Source organism: Panulirus ornatus, chromosome 29 (assembly GCF_036320965.1).
Source record: "Panulirus ornatus isolate Po-2019 chromosome 29, ASM3632096v1, whole genome shotgun sequence".
NCBI classification, from domain to species: domain Eukaryota; kingdom Metazoa; phylum Arthropoda; class Malacostraca; order Decapoda; family Palinuridae; genus Panulirus; species Panulirus ornatus.
The window spans coordinates 2,025,905-2,049,161 of record NC_092252.1 but is presented as its reverse complement, the minus strand read 5'-3'; the positions used below and the strand labels follow the sequence as shown (position 1 = coordinate 2,049,161).

General features: G+C 42.8%; 1 protein-coding gene across 1 annotated transcript in view; it reads right to left on the bottom strand.

The window, feature by feature from the left end:
• The window catches only part of LOC139757999 (radical S-adenosyl methionine domain-containing protein 1, mitochondrial-like), a 123,815-nt gene extending 117,950 nt beyond the window's left edge, over window positions 1-5,865 (bottom strand). Inside the window, exon 1 of the mRNA XM_071678955.1 lies at window positions 5,671-5,865. Within this exon, the coding sequence (XP_071535056.1) occupies window positions 5,671-5,780 (110 nt within the window). The 5' untranslated portion in view covers window positions 5,781-5,865. The remainder of the gene's footprint in view (window positions 1-5,670) is intronic.
• Window positions 5,866-23,257: the final 17,392 nt, after the last annotated feature.

The following is a 23,257-nucleotide window of genomic DNA, read 5'->3' as shown; positions in this document are numbered from 1 at the left end:
ATTTATTCTATTCTCACTAACAATTTATTTTGGACAGACTCTGTCCTTCGTGTACGTACCTAACGTATTTATCAACACAGGCTTTTATTCGGTCTGTTTTTATGATATTCCAATCTGACCTTTATAACCAAATTCGTTTGAGATGATTAGTTATGAAACAGTGATGACGCTGAAGGAGGCGCAGAAGGTACAAGTAGGTGATGTACTCAGACGAGACCCTCGCCTCAGATGATGTTAAGAGCGGGCCATGAAGGCAGCTTCGATCAGACAGATATCATTGTCCGAGTATCTGCGTATATCTAAAGTGACACTTGAGGTCCTAGGGTCGTAACTTATCTATTATCTGTGCGTTTGATGTACTGATCCCTGTGTACCTAGGAACTTCGTACACACACACACACACACACACACACACACACACACACGTGAGAAAAAATGACACCAAACCAAAAAATTTTCCTTCCGCACATGACGCAAAAGAACAAACAACATACTGCCGCAGGCGACGTCAGCTGGATCTGGTCATGTTTTCATCACTCCGTCAGGCTCTACAGTAACGCTCCGATGCCTCTCATTACGTTTGTTCAAATTCACTGTCAGCATCTTTCCTTCACACACACTCCCATATTCTGACACAAGTTTCTCGTGTTTCTCACCAGAGTCTGTCATCAGAGCCGTGTCATATGCAAACAGTAAATGACTCGCCTCCCAAGCCACAAACCCGATGCAGACTGTCGACCTGACCCTCGCTGGAAAACATTCGCATTTACTTTCTTTACCAAATTGTTCGGTAACAGATTAAACAGCCACGATGCCATCATACACCCTTGACGTAGAGTCTCCTTCACTTTGGAACAACTCACACTCCACTATCCTAATTCGTTATATGCCACACACAAATCCTTCCCTCTCTTCAAATATTATTCACGCAAACTCCTCAAAGGAAACACTTGACTCACACATCCTCCACCAAACCCGTAATCACATCTGTTACTCAGTCATCACACTCACATACGCCTTACCAGTTACACTCAACAGACTTAAATGCCTTTAATTCGCGCAGTCACACCCCTCCTCCCGCCTATGTATAAGGTATTAACAGGTATTTCGCCAGCTCTCAGCCACTTGACCATTAGTAATATAAACAAATGACTACCCAGCCAGTAACACGGTCACCCACTTCCTCGTGAGACTCGAACGCAGTTGTAATTTCTCTGAACCTTTACACTGAAACAAACTCGGGTATGAAAACCTAACGATTTGATCACCTTTTTTTTCCTCTCCTGACACAACCCGGATTTATCATTAGATTACAGTAGTAATACAGGACTGGTCATGCACGCTGTGATACGTTGCATGGCAAACTCTTATTACATAAATCTTGTTCCGTATCACCCGTTTCAGCTTCAATAAGATCTACTAATATTTTAACGTCTATTTCTATAATTACATGACTACATTATTGATAGATACAAATACTTCCATTGCTACTACATCAAAACAATTACTACTGTCAAAACTACTTTTCCTATATCTATATTTCTATTCATTTGATGTTTAAGTTATAGAGAAAAAAAGATTCATCCACAGTGCCATACACTTTATGTTTTTACTAACAAATATGTATATTAAAGAATATTACTTCCAGTCGATCAAATATTCAAATATCTGCACTTCCGCCGACAGGCAAAGTTCTCTTCATCACATTCCGCCGCCATATTGCTTCCCTTCCTATTGAAAATTACACACACACACACACACACACACACACACACACACACACACACACGTGATCCACCGCATATTTCTTTATTCATACACACACACACACACACACACACGTGATCCACCGCATATTTCTTTATTCATCAGTTTGGTTATCCATTTAATATTCTAGTTTGGTCCAGAATTAGTGATTTCTCGGTCTTATATCTGTATGACATTTCTAAGTATATGTCTATCGATTTTTTCTTTCTTTCTTTTAAACTATTCGCCATTTCCCGCGTTAGCGAGGTAGCGTTAAGAACAGAAGACTGGGCCTTTTTTGGAATATCCTCACCTGGCCCCACTCTGTTCCTTCTTTTGGAAAATGAAAAAAATGAGAGGGGAGGATTTCCAGCCCCCCGCTCCCATCTTTATTAGATTTTTGTTTCCATATTATCGATCAATATTTCCGTACATATATTACTATTTTAACAGCTGATCTATATCTAGCTACAACCAGTTACTCCATAACTGTGGTGATATATGAGATAGATAGATAGATAGATAGATAGAGAGAGAGAGAGAGAGAGAGAGAGAGAGAGAGAGAGAGAGAGAGAGAGAGAGAGAGAGAGAAATATAGTAATACCCTAATCACCTCTAGTCTATAAACATTCTGGTGTTGATATACATCTCTAGATAAACTGAAAAATCATGTTTACAATCTACGAGTTTCTATATGTATTTGCCTGCCAGTTATGGTGACACCACAAGGCATATTGTGAGGCCAGCTGACACCACTGACACTCTACAGTCCCAGCAGAAAATGGGAAGAGGTCGAGGCGACTCTAGTAAGCCTAAAACCAAATTAATTTTCTTCCAATGTAATTTAGGAAAAGTTTTTTTAACTGAACTTTATCTAAAGTCCTCGTGTTTAGAACCTTCACGTCTGAAACCATTTTGATTCAAAAACTGAAAATCTTTCAAGAAATCGCCCGTAACTATAAGAGAATTGTTCCCAATGTTTTCTTTTATGGATAGGGTAGTGCAGGAGGTGGGTCGCTGGCCACGACCACATGAGATACTTGAAGGAATCGCCCAATAGCTTTGCAAACCCCCGGTCATGATGGAACATGATGATGGTTGAAGGTCGTACAGACAAACTACAGACATCACGGGTCACGAGGTCACCCTAGGTACAACTGGTCACGAAATGAACACAGCACAGGATACCCTCCGGGGCCATGCAGTGAGAGCAACATACTATCGACCTCATGGCTATGCGGCCAGAGTAAACCTAACCAGAGGCAGGTGCTTAGGCTTTTAATGGAAATGCATAATGGCATATGGCTGGGTTCCCTTCATGGTCATGTTCCTCTGGTTCCACCACCCTTGACCCTGCCTGCATTCCTTACTTCACATCACAAGCACCTCCAGAGAGAAAACCTGTTTGCCTCATCCACAGACACAGCTTGCTTTACCCAACCCCAGAGAGACAGAACCTTATTCACTTATTACCAGAGAGGATAGCTCCTCGACCCACCCCAGAGAGAGTACCTCCTTTATCCACCCTCGAGAGACAGTACCCCTCTTCCTCCTGAAGCTGCAGAACTGTCTCCCTGCATCACCCTTCTCCACTCATCTACCCTCCTAACAACTCTCCACTCACTCTGCCTCTCAAGTGTCACTCTCCCTCTGTTTCCTTCGTATGCATTACCTCCTCTACATCAGTTTCTTCAATTCTCTTCCTATCCCCGCTCCCCTTTTTCTCGCCCTACCTCTGGGTCTCATCTCCCCACACCCTATTTCTATATCTTCCTCTCTGTCTCCAGCTTCATCCTGTTCTTCAACAACCCTGGTCGGCCCTTCTCCCTGCCTCTCACTTCCCTCCTCCTTAACTCTCCCCCAACCTCCATACACCTCATTCCTTCTCCTCTTCTCTTCGCCTTCTTCATTTTCCCTTTCCCTTCCTCCTCTCTCCCTCTCTACTCTCTTTCTTCCTCTTCCTCTGTTGGCTCCTCACTCTCCCCTTCCCTCCCGCCTATGTCTAATTGGTTCTATCTCCTTCAATTTCCTCTAACTTCTGACCAAGACACGTTCTAATTATAGCAACTATTAACTGCCACAAATAAAAGATCCTGCTTTATATTCTATATGGTCCACCCACACACACACATATATATATATATATATATATATATATATATATATATATATATATATATATATATATATATATATATATAATGACCTTGGTGTGGTCATAAGTGCCCTTGATCTATATCAATATAGAAATATTCCAGCATCCCCAAATACACCCATATCTTTTTCATGACATTATATATAAATTCTTTAGACTACACTATAAAAGGGCTTTGGTGCAGACACAAAATATGGAAATTCTTTTCCGTGGAAAACTTATAATCTTTTTGCCAAAAAATTCATAATGAACATTTTTCCATAGCCTTAAAGTTATTTCAGTAATTTAGGGATGGAATTTTTTTTTCTATATAAATCTCAATTTGTTGGCTTCTCTGTATTCACATATAAGTGTATTCACTGGAATATATATCTATATGTTAGTATGACTATGTACGTAGTCCTCGAAAACATACACAGGTTCAAAGGTACATTGTAGTGCCGTAAAACGCCCACCTCGACAGAAGTGTTAAGTGGCTGATGTAAGTACGATAACTGGATAAGGGAAACAAAGCTCATCTACTTACAAAGTGAGAGAAAGAAAAATGGCCTCATACGAGAGGAGAGACGAGCGAGAATCTCTCATGAATTTAGATGATAAAACACGTGAGAGATTCCAACTTGAACTGACTGTGTGAGTGTCCGCTTTAATTAAGCCGACGACATGATGCATACTTGTCCAACCTCTTGGCCGCTTGCGTTACCGGTGTCGTCTGATCCAATTACTGGAAAGAGTCTCTCTCCACCTCTCTCTCTCTCTCTCTCTCTCTCTCTCTCTGAGAATCTTTGCCGGATATCGTAGTGTCAGCGGCCAAGATAAGGCAATATGGCGGAATGAAAAAAAAAAAAGGAGGTGGTCCCTTGACAACACTTTTTCAGTATCATCCGTCCCTCTGCAGAGAGAGAGAGAGAGAGAGAGAGAGAGAGAGAGAGAGAGAGAGAGAGAGAGAGAGAGAGAGAGAGAGAGAGAGTTTGGTATAATTCATATTGTTACTAATAACACCTCAAGATCATTCTCTTCATATATTTAAGTTTGCGGATTTCCCAATATCTGATAGTCGTGTTTAGTACTTCTGTCTCCAACATGCATAACTGTACATTTATCTACTTTGATTTGCATCTGTCATTTGTCTGACCACTGCGCTAATTTGTCAAGATCTTCGAATTATTTCGAAGTTTTGCCCACTTACAGCTCCCCCTACCCTCTGGTTTTGTACGATCCCTATACTTGGAGATCTTGGATACGAGAGCCATATCTTGACCATTAGTGTACATCAGGAAAAGAATAGGACCGAGGACCGACCCCTGCGGCACGCCACTCCTCACGTTAAGCCAGTCTGAGGCGTCGCCATTTGACCGCATAGCAAATCTAGACGGACACCTTCGCATCGAAATTTTCGCCTTAATTTCAAGGTGAAGCCTGGGTGTAGGCTGGGGTGGCAGTGGGTGATAACATCTCACCACAGTCAGCCATCCTACAGCCTAGCCGACGAGAGCACATTTACGCAAGATTGTTTTCGAAAGACACCGAACGACTGTCTACGAAAGTCGTGGCTTTAGCCTAACGCTGTAGTTCTCAACTTGATCCTCAGGTATCCAGGCAAGAACCTCACCCGTCAACCATCCACATCCCTCAAGGGAAAGATCCCTTCCTTCATACATGTCATAGAATAAGAAATCAAACATTCCCATTTTCCGAACTCAAAGATAAAGAAAATACAAAGCTGGTGTACGGTTTGTATCACCAGGGGTAAGGGTCGTCTGGCTTACCTTTCCTCGGTGGAGGTGGTGCTCCACCCGACCCACGGCGTGTCCTGGAGGGGGACATGCAGGACATACCTCTTCCCCTCACCCCCCCCCCCCCTGCGTGTCCTGGACATTCTTGTAGAACATCGTCCTGGACAGAGATGGCTGGGTCAACATCCATCGCCCAGTCATGCCTTCCTCTGTGTTTGCTCCAATATTTACTCTGAAATGAAGAGTGTGTGCGAGATGAGATTCGGCGGGTGAGGTGTACGGTAGCAGGTGTGTGTGTATGTGTGTGTGTATGTGTGTGTGTGTGTGTGTGTGTGTGTGTGCGTGTGTTTTATCCTACACCAGCGGCCTTAACAACCTAGTTTTAGCGTGCAAGAAAGATGTTTGAGTGACCTGGTAAAGTAACGATCACTTCGTCCAAGCCAAGTATCACCATGACAGCCCACACACCTCCTCGTGAGGTCTGACATCGTCCCTGGATTAGATGATAATCACAATGACGTCACATTCATCCTGATCTTACGTCAAACTTTCCTGAAACTTCTCAAAACTTGAAACTTTTATATAGGAATTTTAATATACTTTTATTGGACTTTCATAACTTATCAGTTTTTCGGGTACTTTTTTCTCCGACTTTTGTAGACTTCTTGCCACAGTTTGTCCAAGTTTTACGATTTTTTTTCAGACTTTGGCGAAGACTTCAGCCTCGAGTTCAACTGTATAAACCATCATAAACCCATGGTCATATTTCTCTCATTTTTGAACATTCAATACTGGGAGTGACTTTCATAACATTCTCCTATATCCCAGTTCTTATATATATATATATATATATATATATATATATATATATATATATATATATATATATATAGGCTTGCATGACGGGACTGTTGTGGACGGCGTAGATCTGTCATGGAGAGGCATGGTTCTGTTTTGAAGTCTCACCTAACCTGGTTCTCATGATATGAAACAAAAGGTCCGCCCACCTTACCAGGAAGCAGCAGCACATACACATCCATTTACAACTACCTTATGAAACGTCAAGTAAGACCTTAACAAAATCTGAGGACGGGAGATTGTGTGCAAGCACAGGAAGCTGGTCTCGCTGTCCATCACAATCGTCCTTGACACAGATGAACAGACAGACAGACACGGGTTTATGGTACCTTATCATGATAAATCTACAGAGACCATTAAATCCCTGAACTGCGCCATTTTTGCCAATAATATTGGTTGTTTTCAGCAGTGAGTGAATGGAGGGATATTTCCTCACTAGCCAGGGAGAGCAGATCAGTCGTCAACCAGCACATCAGTTATAAAACTCTGGATAAAACATTTTATGTCACGCTAACTGAGGCAATTTTTTTTTCTCTCGCGTCACAAAATTGTATCTACAATTTTCAGATTTAAAAAGAGGAAATTCTTTGCACCTTTAACTTCATGATTGACGTATGTTGCCTATGCCTAGACTTGACTACCTGGAAAAGATTTTCAAGTAGACCACGAATGTTTGTGTAACAAACTGTAAGACAGGGTTAGTAAATGTACAAATACTTTGTCATTTGACAAGAAAAATATAAAGTACTTAAGGATAACAGGTACACAACGTTACGAGTAAAAATATTGCTGGAAAAAAATAAGAGTTTACAGGCGAAGCTTACACAGAGGGATCATGTTATACGAAAACATCAAGAAAACAATCGCACAAACTCATTAGCAAAGGATCCAAGCCGATTCGTAATTCATCTCCCTACCTCTGGCCACTGAAGCCATCTAAGACTCTTATAACGAACACGAGAAAATATTTATCTCTACAACCGGAGGTCGTCCAGCCTGGGGCCTACATCCTCACCCTTGTCTCTGGGTCTTTGCTTCTCTTTTCGATATATTTTTTCATCTGTCCGTTTGTCTTTCAGTTTCTGTTTGTGCCTGTCTGACTGTGTACTTTGTTCTCTCTTTTTTTCGATGTCTCACCCACACAAAATCACCGTCTCTCTCCCGTTTTCCTTCCATTCCATGTTTATGCCACTGTTCCTGTAACCAAACTCATCTCTAACCACACAACACACAGCCAACCACACAAACCAGCTTCTCTTTTCGATATATTTTTTCATCTGTCCGTTTGTCTTTCAGTTTCTGTTTGTGCCTGTCTGACTGTATACTTTGTTCTCTTTTTTTCGATGTCTCACCCACACAAAATCACCGTCTCTCTCCCGTTTTCCTTCCATTCCATGTTTATGCCACTGTTCCTGTAACCAAACTCATCTCTAACCACACAACACACAGCCAACCACACAAACCAGCTCCAACCACGTAGCCCAAGTCTAACCACACAGCCCACCACACAGCCCGGCCACCCACCACATAGTTCAAAGGACAATTCATCTCCCAGCCAAACATCAGCGTCAGAAGGTATACCTTCCTCCCACAGGAACGATCCATCTCCTCAACAAAAACATCTTAAAGGGTCGATCATCCTCCCTCTCGTTCCTCCGAAGAGCCTCCAAAATTACCACTCTGGTCCAGCCTCAAAAACCGGAAAATATCCTATGAATTCCGCAGATCATTTGTCTTGGATACAAGAACACTTTGGTCCCCCTACACCATTACCACCGGAGGAAATACTTTATCAACATTTATCTATCTTATGGACTCCACAACACTGGTCTAACTCCTGCCCACAAGATCTATAGTCTTATATTAAGACGTTATTTTCCAGTTTACAGAAGGATGGTTTTTGTAGACTCTATGACAAGATAACTATCAATAGTTGTTTCCTACAAGGATCCCACAATCCAAGATACACTCCTTCCTCTCATATTCATCACCGTTTACAAGAAACATTCTTCACTGATGATAGAAGGATGGTTTTAGCAGAGAGTCTCTATCAAGTGTGTATTATATACTTGTTCTTTTGCTGATCTCAGGGGAACCGAGGAAAGATCTATCTTACATATTGTTGTGTCTTGCTCATACTTAGGAGTCTTGCTCTGGTCTTCCTCCTTATGTCACGTTCTCTTGTTTCACGTTCAACCCGTCTGACGCTCCTCTTACCATCAGTACCTCGCTTAGTAATTTCATTTCCTCTTATTTCTCATATACTCATCTATCCACCATCCTGACCCTCCATCTTTCATGTACACATCTATCCACCATCCTGACCCTCCATCTTTCATGTACACATCTATCCACCATCCTGACTCTCCATCTCAACATGTGGAAATCCTTTCTGTTTCTTGTGGTCCACCAGCCACGTGGGCGACACAGAATCCAGCTGAATGGGAGACAATAACTTGGTTTCCACGGGTCTCCCAACAACCAACCAGACCCTCCAGACCAAATGGATTATAGTTTTTCCTTTTATGACTTTCCTCAGAGCCGCAGCAGTTTCCGCTCCTGTGTCTCCCCCTGCGATACCCAAGACCTCGTCTCGCCTCCTGGCTGAGAGTCCTGTGTACAAATATCCGAAGTTCTACAGCTTCTCCCGAGTTTGTCTTTCTAACCACACGGCACAACCCAGTTGCCTTCTCTGTGACACTCTTACCTTGTTTATGAATATTTCCATAACCTTAGCGTTGTTGTAGAGTGTCGTATAAGAATCCTGTAACAATTCCTAATCATTTGGTTACAATTCTTCAGCGCCTTTCCTCCACTGTCATAACTCAGCGTCCACACAGAGCAACAAGTTCCTGCAGTTTAATGCAATAACAGCAGCATGACCTCTGCTCACCCTCTCTTCATTACGCGAGTCAAACAACTGTGTCCACAGGAACCAGTGTCCTGTTGCTCCACCTTTAACCTTCGTCCATTCATTGTGTTCACTCACCACTAACGTGCTCTTTGTACTCTTAGTTAAGGTCCTTCACCGAGTGCGGTGTTCCGCAACCCACACCACGCGCGTGCCACACACTCCATTAACCGTATACCAACATCACAGCAGATAGATGAAGAACTGTTGACATCTATGTATCTAACTGTGCTCGATGTTTTTGTCGATGAACAGATGGCAACCCTTCTCACCAACACGACATTTTTTTAAGAGATTCTCATCAGGATTCACCAATGTTGTCTTTACAAAGGAGACAAAAGGTCGATTTAGGGGACGTGATTTCCTTTTCCCCTCTGACAATGTTAGGGGCAGCTGGAACAGCTTCCAATAAATCGATAAGGCTCCACCTCCCGTGAAAGCAGGCATATGTGAAGGCATCAGTAGATTCAGTACCAGTGTGTCTGAAGGAATATGAAACAATCCACTGGAGAAAGAATCCGCATTTCCAGATGTAAGCTTGCGAACCAGACCAAATTTTCCCCTAATGGAGAGGTAGGAGGCCAGCGGGTCTTTAATCCAGGTGCTTTAGTCACTTCGTACGAATACAGAAAGCTTTTAAAAGGTATTAGACTGAACACAGTAATGCTAGATGTAGAGTTAGCTTCTTCTGTATATATTGAAATTGGGTGTGTGTGTGTGTGTGTGTGTGTGTGTAACCGATTCCACCATATCGTGTACGCTTGAGGACTCTGGTCTACTGTGATTAAGAGGTCTGTGAGGGTCGCCTCGTTGCATCGTTTGATTCAGCCTAAGGCAAGTTGCCAATGTGTTCAATAATATCAAAACATGGAAGGTATATACTGCAAGATAAGAAAGATATAACTAAAGGTAACACACCCACGGTAGTGATATGAAAAAAACATATATGATTTATTCAAGAGTTCGTTTGTTACGCACACACACACCTGCCTGGTTTACTTTCCTTTAAACAAACATCCTGAAACAAGGGAAAGGAAGGGTGAACAACGGGAGAGAGAGAGAGAGAGAGAGAGAGAGAGAGAGAGAGAGAGAGAGAGAGAGAGAGAGAGAGCTATCTTTACATTCACTGGTTTTACCACGTACATCTGGACTAGCTGACAAGGGAGAAATATATCTTCCACGCGATTTACCACGTCATATATTCGCAAAACTCACATGAAGCCTTGCAAAGCCTTGGGAGTCACTAGGTAAGCTTCAAGCAGCCTTAAGAATCCTTGACAGCTACGAGGAACTAGGAAGCTTCAAGAACCACCAGATGTCCACTAGGAAGCCTGAGAAAACTTCAAGACGTCTCAAGTAACCTCGAGATCTGATAGTAAAGCTTCAGATAGCTTCAGAAAGCCTTAAGAAAGCTATAATGAAGCTCCGAAAATCCCTAAGCAGCAGCAAAAGACTATTTAAAGCCTTAGGAAGCTTTAAGAAGCCTTAGAAAACACCAGAAATCAGAAGTAGAATCAGAAAGTCCCAGGAAGCCTCATAAACCCCTATAAAGCTTCGACCAGGTCCAGGAACCTTCACAATTTCCACTGGTCATTCACTCAACTCCTTAAGAAATTCAGTCATTACGTAATGACGTTTTATGTGATCAATCTCATCTGGTCAGAGCCCTGGTTCAGCAGTCTCGCAAGTTTTATATGTCAAAAATTCACGAGTCGTGCAACTTTTATGCAATGCGTAAATCATGTTGTAAATTCTAGATAATACGTAAATCATGAGTCAGTTTTACATAATGCGCTGTGAGTTATGAGGAAGTTCTCGTGCAAGACCAATGTGCGAATTATTGTATATCTATAGAATTCCAGCTTGATCAAATCTCAAGGCATGAGGCTCCGGTTTCTCTGTGGGTCTCGCTAATAAAAGACTCCTCAGTGTCTAATTCATTCAGGGAAACACAAACAGCGAGAGAGCATGTAGTGTGAGAGTCTGGGGGTCATCATGAGGCAGGGTCTTCACTAGGACTACACACGGGCAGCAGTCCTCACACAGTGCGCGGGCAACACTTGGTACAGGTTCACACGGATGGCTTACTAGGGCACAGCGTACACAACGGTACGACCCTTGGGTATGATGGCCACGATGTTGACCTGACCCTTTAAGAGTCAGGTCAAAGGAGAGGCCATTTACCCGAGGGTCGCACTGTAGTGCTCATGGGTCGTACCGTCGTGCTTAAGGGTCGTATCGTCGCGCTGAAGGGTCGTACCGTCGCGCTGAAGGGTCGTACCGTCGTGCTCAAGGGTCGTACCGTCGTGCTCAGGTTAAAAAGTTTTCCTTACACCCAGAGCAACATCCGGAGTAACTCAGTGGACAGCTTCAGAAAATGATTTTATTTTCTCGTGAAAGCGAAAATTCGTCTGTAAGCTGAGCAACTTGGCCAAGATTCTATCACATGTTGGCTCAGGTGGAAACTTCAGCACATATCACTGGGACTACTTCTGAAAGGTTCCTTCCTCAAGGATGGACTTTGCATTCACGCTTTCCTTCGCCGGAATTTCAAATGCGTTTGCTCATACGAGAGAGAGAGAGAGAGAGAGAGAGAGAGAGAGAGAGAGAGAGAGAGAGAGAGAGAGAGAGAGAGAGAGAGAGAGACTCAGGAGTTTTGGCAAGGTCTTTCACTTTAACAACAGGCCGTCTGTATGTTATGTTGTCTGGCTCTTCCCATCACAACACATGAGGATGTGGGCGACACGGAGCCCGCCAGACAACACGCCTCCCACATCACCTGTTTCCTGAAGGGGCAACACTCCCTCCCTGTAGCAGCCAGAGCAGGACAGCGTGGAGAGGCCTCTTGGGCGAGTGTGAACCTTTGGCAGAGAGATGGATCCATCTTCGAGAGGGCGTGTTGAAGACGCCCTGGGTTCACTCACACACCAAGTCGGGGAATCACTTTTCCAGGTCCTTGACCCGTGGAAATCTAGAGTAAGGCAGGGAAGTATCATGTCAGATGTTCAACGTCGTTCAAAGACGTGAAAGGTTCGTCCAGAACGAGATAAGAGATAGGGTACTCAAGAGTCGAGAGGTTATACCACACTCTGGTGAACTTATTTGTCAGAGGTTATTCTGTGTGGCGATGATATGACTGGCAACACTGTCATAGTATATACAGTTACGTCCGATTGGTGACTGGCTGCACTGGTGGTATAATGAGAGTTTTTGCACTTTAGAATTCAGTGTCCTTCGAGATACTTTGGGCTGTGCAGTTAACTAATGATATTCTAATCTTTTTTTTTTTTTTATCAAGATGAATAACTTGATGAATGATCTCACACCATTAGAATAATTCCCTTACGTGAGGCAGACGGGCTGCAAGACGAGAGAGATTCCCTGAACTCTTCGAATAACTTGACGGGTGACCAAATAATTGGTTCGACATATCATTCTTGGACGAGGAGAATAGCATCTTGGAGTGGAGGGGAGTTTGGGGGAATAATACCACGTTGGGGAGGTGAAGGGAGGTGATCAATTGCCTCTCTTGGAGATGGTAAGGCATCATCATCATCATCATTTGATGAACGAGGTAAAGAGAATGAAGAATCTTTCTAAACTATTCTTGTTGGAAATGAGATGATTCATCCTGGTGGACACGGGACTCGTTCATCTCTGGGGAGAGATAGTTGGACGAGTTGTACAATCTCATTATCTGACGAGTTAACTGGGATGGTTGACCGTGTTTTGCCCCGATTCATCTGGGAAAATGATTCTTGCCTTTGACAATTCATGACAAACTGCTCAACTTTTTAGCTCTGACGCTTCACCTCAGGTGGTTCAATGTCGTCTTTGCTTTGACGACTTTTATGATGTGAATATAATCACGATGACGTGGTCGTGTTATCTCTGATCATGATGACGTGGTCGTGTTATCTCTGATCACGATGACGTGGTCGTGTTATCTCTGATCACGATGACGTGGTCGTGTTATCTCTGATCATGATGACGTGGTCGTGTTATCTCTGATCATGATGAACTGATTCCAGTAAGATGACACACAATCTAACTCGCATATCTATTCACTAACATGCTGACCGGGAAGAAAGAATTGTTTCTTAAAATGATAATCATTCAAGACTGGATTGGATTAGCTTTTTGATGATTAACTTATATACTGATTGGAAGTCTTGAACAAGATATTCAGCTCCTTCGAAAAGGATTATCTAATCTTGCAGTGCGTAGGATTAGTTTAAACGAAGTCGTAATGATTGTACCCTAACAGATGATTAGGACCCCCTTCATAACCAGGTTACATTTCACATCCTGAGTACAGACAATTATTGAGTTTTGATGTAGCATGTCTGTCGTGTACATAACAAGCAATTACCAGTCTTAAAGTAGACAACGGCTGCTTTCCCAACAGACTACAATGTTCAAGTTCAGATAACTTCCTTCACGTACAGACAGCCACACTCACGTACAGACAGCCACACTCACGTACAGACAGCTACACTCACGTACAGACAGCTACATTCACGTACAGACAGCCACACTCACGTACAGACAGCCACACTCACGTACAGACAGCTACACTCACGTACAGATTGTTCCTCTTATGTATGAACAGCCACAGAGTTTCATAATGTTCATCTTAGTCTCCACAACACCTGGTAATGTACGCTAATGTCTTTCCACAGTAGTGTACTGAAGCAGAAGCAGCAGCATCTGTCTCTTAATCCAGTTCAGTTCGCGATTCCAAACCCTTACCATCTCCTCGACACGAAGATGTCAAAGGTCAGGAATAAGATAATATTGATCGTAGAAAATTTATACTGAATAGTGCTCGTCACTACCACAACCACCAATCCCCATGTGGTATTCTTACACCGGCTCTGTGCCTCACCAGCCGTGGCCCCTCACGATGCTAAGTCGCTCTCCCAGGGTTCCAGCTTCCATTTTCATAAAGGTCAAAGTTGAGACTCCGTCGTGATGTGAGCGTTGCTCACACAGGTTTTTTTCATTTTTCCCTCTCAGGTGCCTCTATATTTTGACCAGATCAGGTGGGATCTGGTCTGTATGAAGGAGCTTTGTTCTTGGTCATCATTTGTAGTCTTACCTCCCACTACTACAGTTCTACAGTCACTATTACAATCCTGTCTCTCCCTATTACAGTCTTACCTTCCTGTCTTATGGTCTTATCCCATCCATTACTGTCCTACCTCCCACTATTACAATCCTATCCCCCTCCTACATCTCTCTGTATTGTTTTTGTTCATTGAAAATTTCTTTATATTGTCATTTTATTTCGAATCTTTTATCTCGTACTTCCTGTACCTTTTCAAACTCGGGCCCTAATCCATTATAACCATGGCAGACCTACTGTCTTTCATCCTTTTTCATCTTGTATGGCAAGTCTTCATTCTGCACCTAGAGTGATGGCACACTCTCCCTCTCCGTGTACTCTCCACTATCTATCATCATCGTCTCCCTTTCTTTACCTTGATCATCGTCTCTGTACATCACTCACACCCTCATATTTTCAGCCTCACTTTCGTCGTAGTAACAGGCATGTTGAACTCTCTAGTCCCTTCAATCCCACTTGGGAGAGGTTCTCTCCCAACTTTCCTTCGGGAAGCAAGCGCTGAATGTTTAGTGGCTTCAGTGTAGCCAAGTCCAGCCCGCAGTGTTTAGCGATGGCATTCAGTGTTGCCACGTCTAGGGAACAGCTTTAGTTAAGTCAATTCCATTCCACTGTGGTTTTCAATGGTTTATCTAACGAACTGGTTTAAGGTTTCGATATGCATGAAGCAGTTGCCCGTGCAGCCCTGGGCGATTAAAACTGGCTTCAGCTCTTTCAGATGTACGGGAAAGTTGATGAAAAAAATAGCAAATGGTCGCTAACTTTGGCGGGCAGCACCTTAAAGTAGAGGTGGAGTTGTTAACTTGTATGTGAATTGCCTGAGCGTGTCAGCATTGTTGCCGAGCAGAGCATAAATTAGAACAAAGATGCTGAAATACTTAAAGTGTTGCGAGACGTAGAAGATGAGGGGTTAAAGAGGATGTACTGATGCCGAGAACAGAATGCGAGGGTTGAAGAGAGATATATCGAGGCAGAAATAGAATTTTACGATGAAAATAGCGATATTAAAACCTTTGTGCTATAGATTCCCACGGTGTTGCCACGTTCAGATGTAGGGTTAAAATATTTCAAGATCGATACAACGGAGGATTACAAGGGTTTAGAGAGATCAGATCTATGAATAAATGATCAAACTCGTATTGCAACCGTCCAAGTGTTGTTAAGAGTGGTTGAATTAGTATTGTTATTGGTCAGTCGTGGACAATAGATTGGGGATATCACGGGTAAAGGACGCCCGAGTCTACCAGTGAAGAGAAAGGAGTCAGGTTTACTACCGGGAGGTGACAGGGTTCACAGTGGTATCAAGCCCAGCAAGAGAGAGATTCGAGCTGTTGACGGCCCGGCTAAATATAGCTTGTAATGGAAGGCACTTTGACCCGCCAAACCTCGGGTTCAAGAGGAAACACAAAGAACACGACGGTACGATCCTCGAGCACGACGGTACGACTCTCGAGCACGACGGTACGACCCTCGAGCACGACGGTACGACCCTCGAGCACGACGGTACGATCCTCAAGCACGACGGTACGACCCTCGAGCACGACGGTACGACCCTCGAGCACGACGGTACGACTCTTTAGTAGATGATGTTTGGGTGCGATGGACTGGCCTTTGTCTCGACCCATAAGGGTCAGGTCAAATGCCTGGTTATCAAAGTGGTGTTTGAATTCCTTTGTTATTCGAGTATAAAACTGACTAACGAAGGTTATATATTTAGTGGTCAAGAGGTTCGCATCTTTGGAAAAAGTCAAGTGTTTACGACAAGACAAGAGCCGGGCATGCCAACGATTCCACGTTCCCATGGGAACTAAGAGAGAGAGAGAGAGAGAGAGAGAGAGAGAGAGAGAGAGAGAGAGAGAGAGAGAGAGAGATATACAAGTTGACGTAAGCAAACCTTATAAAATAACGACAAATCACCAAGAACAGAGTCGCCTTTCCAAACAAGAGAACAAAAGACCAGAGGCATAACCCCATCCTAACAGAAGTAACCATTAAGACAAGAGACGCTAACAGAGCAGTCAGAGGTGCACACAACAGAACAACAGGAAATTAATATGCCATCCACACAACACTATCCTGCAGTACGTTATATCTACGAGGATTCTAGCCAATGAAAACCTACCCACACACACACACACACACACACACTATCCGAGAAAACATCTCTACATCCTCTATCCATCCCACACATTACCCATACAACAAACTCGATGCAGCAACACGCTCTTTACAAGTGAGTGTTGCCTCCCCATCTTGAATACTGTATTCAGTCTTGGTCATCCAACTTGAAAGAAAAAAAGAGACAATTGAGAGAGAGATTACAGAGGCGAGCTACCAAGATGATGATCCCTGGCCTGAGGAAGGACTTAAATGTGTTTATCTTGGAACTGAGAAGGTTAACTGGGTCTAATACTGGTTTTCAAATTCATCACAAGCTTCGATAACCTCGAAATAGGAAGTTATTTTAGGATGAATTCGTTCTGAGTAAACTTTTTACCTCGAATGAGGCAAATTACTTTTTCTTCAAAATTGTTAACATATGGAGCGATTTACCAATCAGTAATTAAAAACAGTATCATAGATACGTATTAGAAGAGAATTCATAAATATTTCTCTTTACAATACTTGCTTACATTACGCTCGTCCTTACCAACACGAAATGTATACAAGTCTTTCTGTTCGAATCATTTGCAAGTCTTTCTACTCATGTCACTGATCTCGGCGCTTGTGACTGCCTCCACAACACAACCTTGAAAGACCTCAAGGCTCGGCTACTGTTCGAATTCCCATCAAATGATCCAAACATTCTCTGTTTATGCAACACACAGTCCGTACAATACACACTGCACATTCTGACCATCCAACACACTACACAACACACTGCCTCCTGACGCACTCCATTAAAAAAAAACATTCCATTCACCCAACACACTTTATCCATTCAACACTACCCCCTCCACACAGTATACCATTCTCGCAATACAACACCTAGCACACTATCCACACAACACACTATCCAGCCAACACACATCGCATCCTTACTTTTCTAACTCGCCTTATCCAACAACCATGTATCCACACTGCTATCCCCAACACACCTCATCCACTCAACACACCCCTACCCACACAACACACCCCTACCCACACAACACACCCCTACCCACACAACACACCCCTACCCACACAACACACACCATAAGCTTGGCTATCGCACAATCATTCTGTTATTGACTCGTTCCACCCGTGAGGAGAACAGCCAATCACGAGCCCCCAATTGTTTGACGTCATGTAGGAGCAGGCAACCCGGCCCGCTGATTGGTCGGTCCCGTTTGGATGTTAAAAATCCGCGCGTATCCCAGGCTCTTCCTTGCCAACCACACACCTAATATGACCTTCTTTATCTCCAAGAAACTTATCCGAACAGTGTCGACCTCTTCCGTACATCAGGTGATCTTGTATTGGAGTGGGTTTAGATAATTCAAAATATGTGATAACTAAAGATATCTATAGATATCATTGGGTATATCAACTGGTATATACGCACAGTAAATACAGCGATGTGGTTTATTCTCTCGGTAATGTTGGTGGTATGGCAAGAAATTTAATCAGGAGTCCATGTTCTCCCTCTGCCTGGCACTGTCTCCCTCCCTTCCAATGGCGTGGTACAGTGTAGCGTGACGCCTGTAAATGAGACATCTCCGTAGAAGGGAAGGTCTTCATGCCCCTGGGGGCTGAGGTCTCTCATTGGGTCCCTCATCTGTTGTCTCTCCCCCACAAGCGTCTCTCTTGGTGGCTTGTAGCAAGGAAGGTCTCCAAGATGGTAGAGCTATACTCCACACCACCTCACGTCTCGTAGCTTATGGTGTATATCGTAGAAGCTCCGCAAGACTGCACGGTTAGGACTCTCTCTCCTGCTCTCTGTTTCCTCCCCTTCCTTCCTCCCTCCCACTCTCTCCTTTCCCTATTTTCCAGCTCTGTCTGTGTCTGTCTGTCTCTCTCTCTCACTCTCCCCAGGAAGTAAGAGAGATTCTCTCTAGCCAACGGGAGAACATATGACGACATCCATCCTCACAACCCTGACATGAGCCAATGATAACCCGACCATTGGACAGCCTCACTCTGTTACACAGCCGAGAAATATTGTCATCCACCGAGGTCAACACCGATTCCATTGATGCCTTCCTCAATACCGATGTTTCTCACTGTTGACGTCTCTCACACTATCAATACCCCTTGATGTGTCTGCTGATGCCTCTCATTCTATTGATGCCTCTCACACTGCTTATGCCTCTAAGGCAGTCGATTCTTCTTACATCGCTGATGCATATCACTATTGATGTCTCTCACCGGACCATAACCCTGAGCGATCGTTTCCATATGGTTTCTTCTCACCATAACATTCATTAACAAAGTTTTGATTGTGCTTTCCACGACGGTATCATTCTCTGAGGGACAGAGCAGATAAGTTAAGGATCGCTGAGACCATCATTATAAACATGAGGGAGACCTGGATGACGACCTGGATATAAAGAATTCTTCCTCGTCATCATAACGGGGATATAATTCGAACAATAATACGAGTCACTGACAACAGAAGGGTTTAATTGACAAAAATGAGCAGATTTCTTTAATTTCTGCATCAAAATCCTTTTTCTTTTTCTTTTTCACTCTATCATTCAATCAAACCCATTCATTTCATTATTTCGATATAGCGAAATTGACAGATCAGAAAATGATTTTCTTGATGAAATGATTATATGATTTTTACCTCAAATAACTTCACTTGATGTATTGATCATTCTCTCTCATACATCAAGGTGTGTGTGGGAAGTTTTTGGTCACAAGCAGTTGACCTGTGATGTTCTGCACCGAACCTACACAAGTTATTCATATTGTCTTACTGAATGTAGAATACTGCTATAAACATTAGCGTCAGTCTAAATTCATATTTATATGCGTATTTGCAAAAATTATATATATATATATATATATATATATATATATATATATATATATATATATATATATACATATAAGAAAGAGAGAGAGAGAGAGAGAGAGAGAGAGAGAGAGAGAGAGAGAGAGAGAGAGAGAGAGAGAGAGAGAGAGATGTGGGAGGAGGTAAGGACATGGTAGCTGGAGGAGACAAGTCAGAGTGATGGGGGAACACTTGGAGATGGTACACCACAGACTTCCACCTACAATGGAAGCTTTCCAAGTGATGTTGTCCAGGAAACACTTCATCTCCTTTGTCTCTGTCCCTCTCTCCCCTTTTTCATCTGTTACATATATATATATATATATATATATATATATATATATATATATATATATATATATATATATATATATATATATATATATATATATATAAAGCAGATGTATCTAACAATAGCAGACGCGCATCGCGAGTCACACACAAGATCCATGTATTTCCAACTACAGAATAACTACAAGACGCTACAAGGACGACCCATACGACAGATTAAGCAGCAGGTCATCAGGCACCAGCACGAGCCCTGGCCACGACACGAGACCTCACTACCGCCAGGGGACGCTCGCGGTATTTTTGCAACATCCAATTTGGAAATTTGCAATTGTGGCTAAAATTGTTGCGTGGGAGGGTAAGTGTGTTGATGGTCTTGTTGTCAAAGAAGTGTGGCGTTGCGGAACTGTGAGTGTGTAGGTGTGTGTGTCCAGCACTCACACCACTGTGAGAAGATATACAATCACACCGGGATTAATACGACACAAACAAAAATGTGTATGTATGACAGATCTAAAATCGCTCCTTGCCTGTAGTACAATGTTATGATATGAGTGGAGACTATAAAGAAGATTTCTTGCTACAAGATCACGTCTTAATTATCTGGCAATATAATACATGATTATATCAAAGTCATAACATATGTAAGCATACTCACGACGAGAGATGAGGTGACCTACGAGTGTATTAGTCTCTTACTGAGGGAGAGATCTTCCAGTACTGTGCAGGGGTATTTTGATAAAACATTTACCAGAATTTCTAATATGTTTACCGCTTGAAAAAAAAAAAATCAAAAGAAATTATTACCGAATAAGTTAATTAAAGATGGGACCTACCACCAGGTGTGTATCCATGTGTGTTATAACATATATCATTGATCTTTACAACGTTGTAGGTATTTTGTAATGCAAAAATCTTTATATATATATATATATATATATATATATATATATATATATATATATATATATATATATATGGGTGTGTGTCCCGCTATGCAGTGTTTATTATATGTAAATACATAGAGCGGCATGTTGAGGTTCTGAGAGAGAGAGAGAGAGAGAGAGAGAGAGAGAGAGAGAGAGAGAGAGAGAGAGAGAGAGGGGGGGGGGGTTGCTACATTTTCCGGTGGCCCACGTGATCCGAGATGAGCAAGCACAAGGGAACACGAGTTCGAGCCCCGCCTGGGGATGGTACACCTGGCTCACCTGGTCATTACCTCCTACAAACATGACTGTAAAGACGTGTTGCTTGTGGCTGTACCCGTGTCCTCATCTTCACTATCATGTTTCCATCATCACCTCCATCACCACCATCTTCAGTAACTGGCATCATCATCACTCTCTCTACCAACGACTCTCCCTCATTCTCCCTCTAAACACACACACACACACACACACACACACACACACACACACACACACACACACACACACACACGTCACCAAGACCATTCGTCTCCTGGGGCACCATCTTCTGTCCTTCTTGCCTTTTTATCACGTTAGCTTAACTTTAAGATGGTGGATCCTGTGGGGGGCAAGGGGGGACTTGAGGGAGGGGCGTTGCACTGGGGGAAAAAATCATCTTACCAACTGATTATTAATGGAACGAGATTTTCTTCCTAGTGGGTGTGTGTGTGTGTGTGTGTGTGTGTGTGTGTGTGTGTGTGTGTGTGTGTGTGTGTGTGTGTGTGTTCTCCAAGTGTTCGAGTATTGCTGTAGGACAACACATTGTTCAGTCTATATCCATGTGGACGATTTCTTCTTGTATGGACAGATCTGCGTGTGTTTGTGTTCGCCTGTGTGATGCATTTACTGGTACGAGACGAACTATATGACGTCATGCTGCTCATGTGTTCTTATCTCAGAGTTGATATGCAAAACACACCGGAAACAAGCTCACTGATCAAGATAAACGTAGATGTCACGTATTGTGTCTGACTTGCGAACGGATGACACATTTTCCACAACCACATTATGCCAAATGTTCCATCAATCAATTAACTATGGAGCTGAAGCGTCATTTTCCCCACAGTGACAACTGCCAGGTCGATATCTGGGGTTCGAACTGGTGTACGCGAGAGAAGAGGAGGGAAACTCACCTACATGTGCGTGTCGTCATATGCATGATGTATGCCAGTGTTATACGAGGTTTATATGCACTTCGATAGAGGTCACTTTTTAAAGCAACACAAAAGACAAGTTCAGATTTACAGTTACTCATTACTCGAAAACAGAAGGTATTTTTGCGTACTTGACAACTATTATATGTATTGTGAAGACACGTGTATACGTCGTGTGTATGTATGTACGTGGATTTCATTTGTACAGTACAGGAAGAGAGTTGTACATGTACCGGGTGCCATCTCTCGGGTATGTCGAAGTTCTTATTTGTACTAACTAGGGAAGGAGTTCTACACTCGTGGGGCGCCATCTCCTGAACCATATATACTGTGATACAACATTTCAAACTTGTGTATGCTATCGAAAATGAGTATATCTTCATTTAGTTTATTACATTCATACACTACCTTCATACTGTACACATACACTAGCCTCATGCTGCACATATTCGTGCACGCCCTGATATCAAGGTTCTCCTGGAATTTCAAGTTATATCCTCTAGTTGTTCTACCTACTTCATCATCAAACCGATTCAAAAGGTTAAAAGTCTGACCAGGTCACCCCTCACTCTTCTCTCTTCCATAGTGGTGGTGTGTGTGTGTGTGTAGGTAGGTCTGCTGGACCCTGCAATTAGTAGAATGCATGCCAGTGGAGGCCAGGCCTCTCCTCTGAATGGGCCACTATTGACAACATTTTTTCCTTTCATTCTTTTACCCTTTCCATTGTTGCGGAGTCTTATAGCCCAAGAAGCCGGTGTAATGAGTTCGCAGGAATTTTACTTCTTTTCATGAGCTTTTCTGTTTTAAATGAGTTTGTGTGTGTGTGTGTATGAGTTATATATATATATATATATATATATATATATATATATATATATATATATATATATATATATATATATTTGCACAAACAGGTGCACACAATAATATAACCCACCCACCATATATCACCCAGGTGAAGGTGTTAATATACAAAGAAGGAAAACATTTCCTCGCTCCCAACCTGTTAATTGGCGGGTCCTAATTCCGTGCTGCCACCTCCCCGGCCTAATTAGAGATATTAACACCTGACTCCAGGTTATTACCTCTCATATTACCCCCAGGACCAACCTCGTGATTATGAGTTGTGATGTATCTGCTGTTGTATTTCGTCAGCTGTATGCAAAATAACATTTGTAAAGATTTTTTCAAAGGTATGAGTCATGAATTGTGGTTGTGAGTCACTTGCTTTAGGCAAAGTTTCTTGTAGAATCGGTGTTAGGTTCTGTTACAGGTTGCGAGTTCTGGTAACAGATGTTAGCCAGTAGATGCTGCTGTTATGTGGGTTGTGAGTCGTGT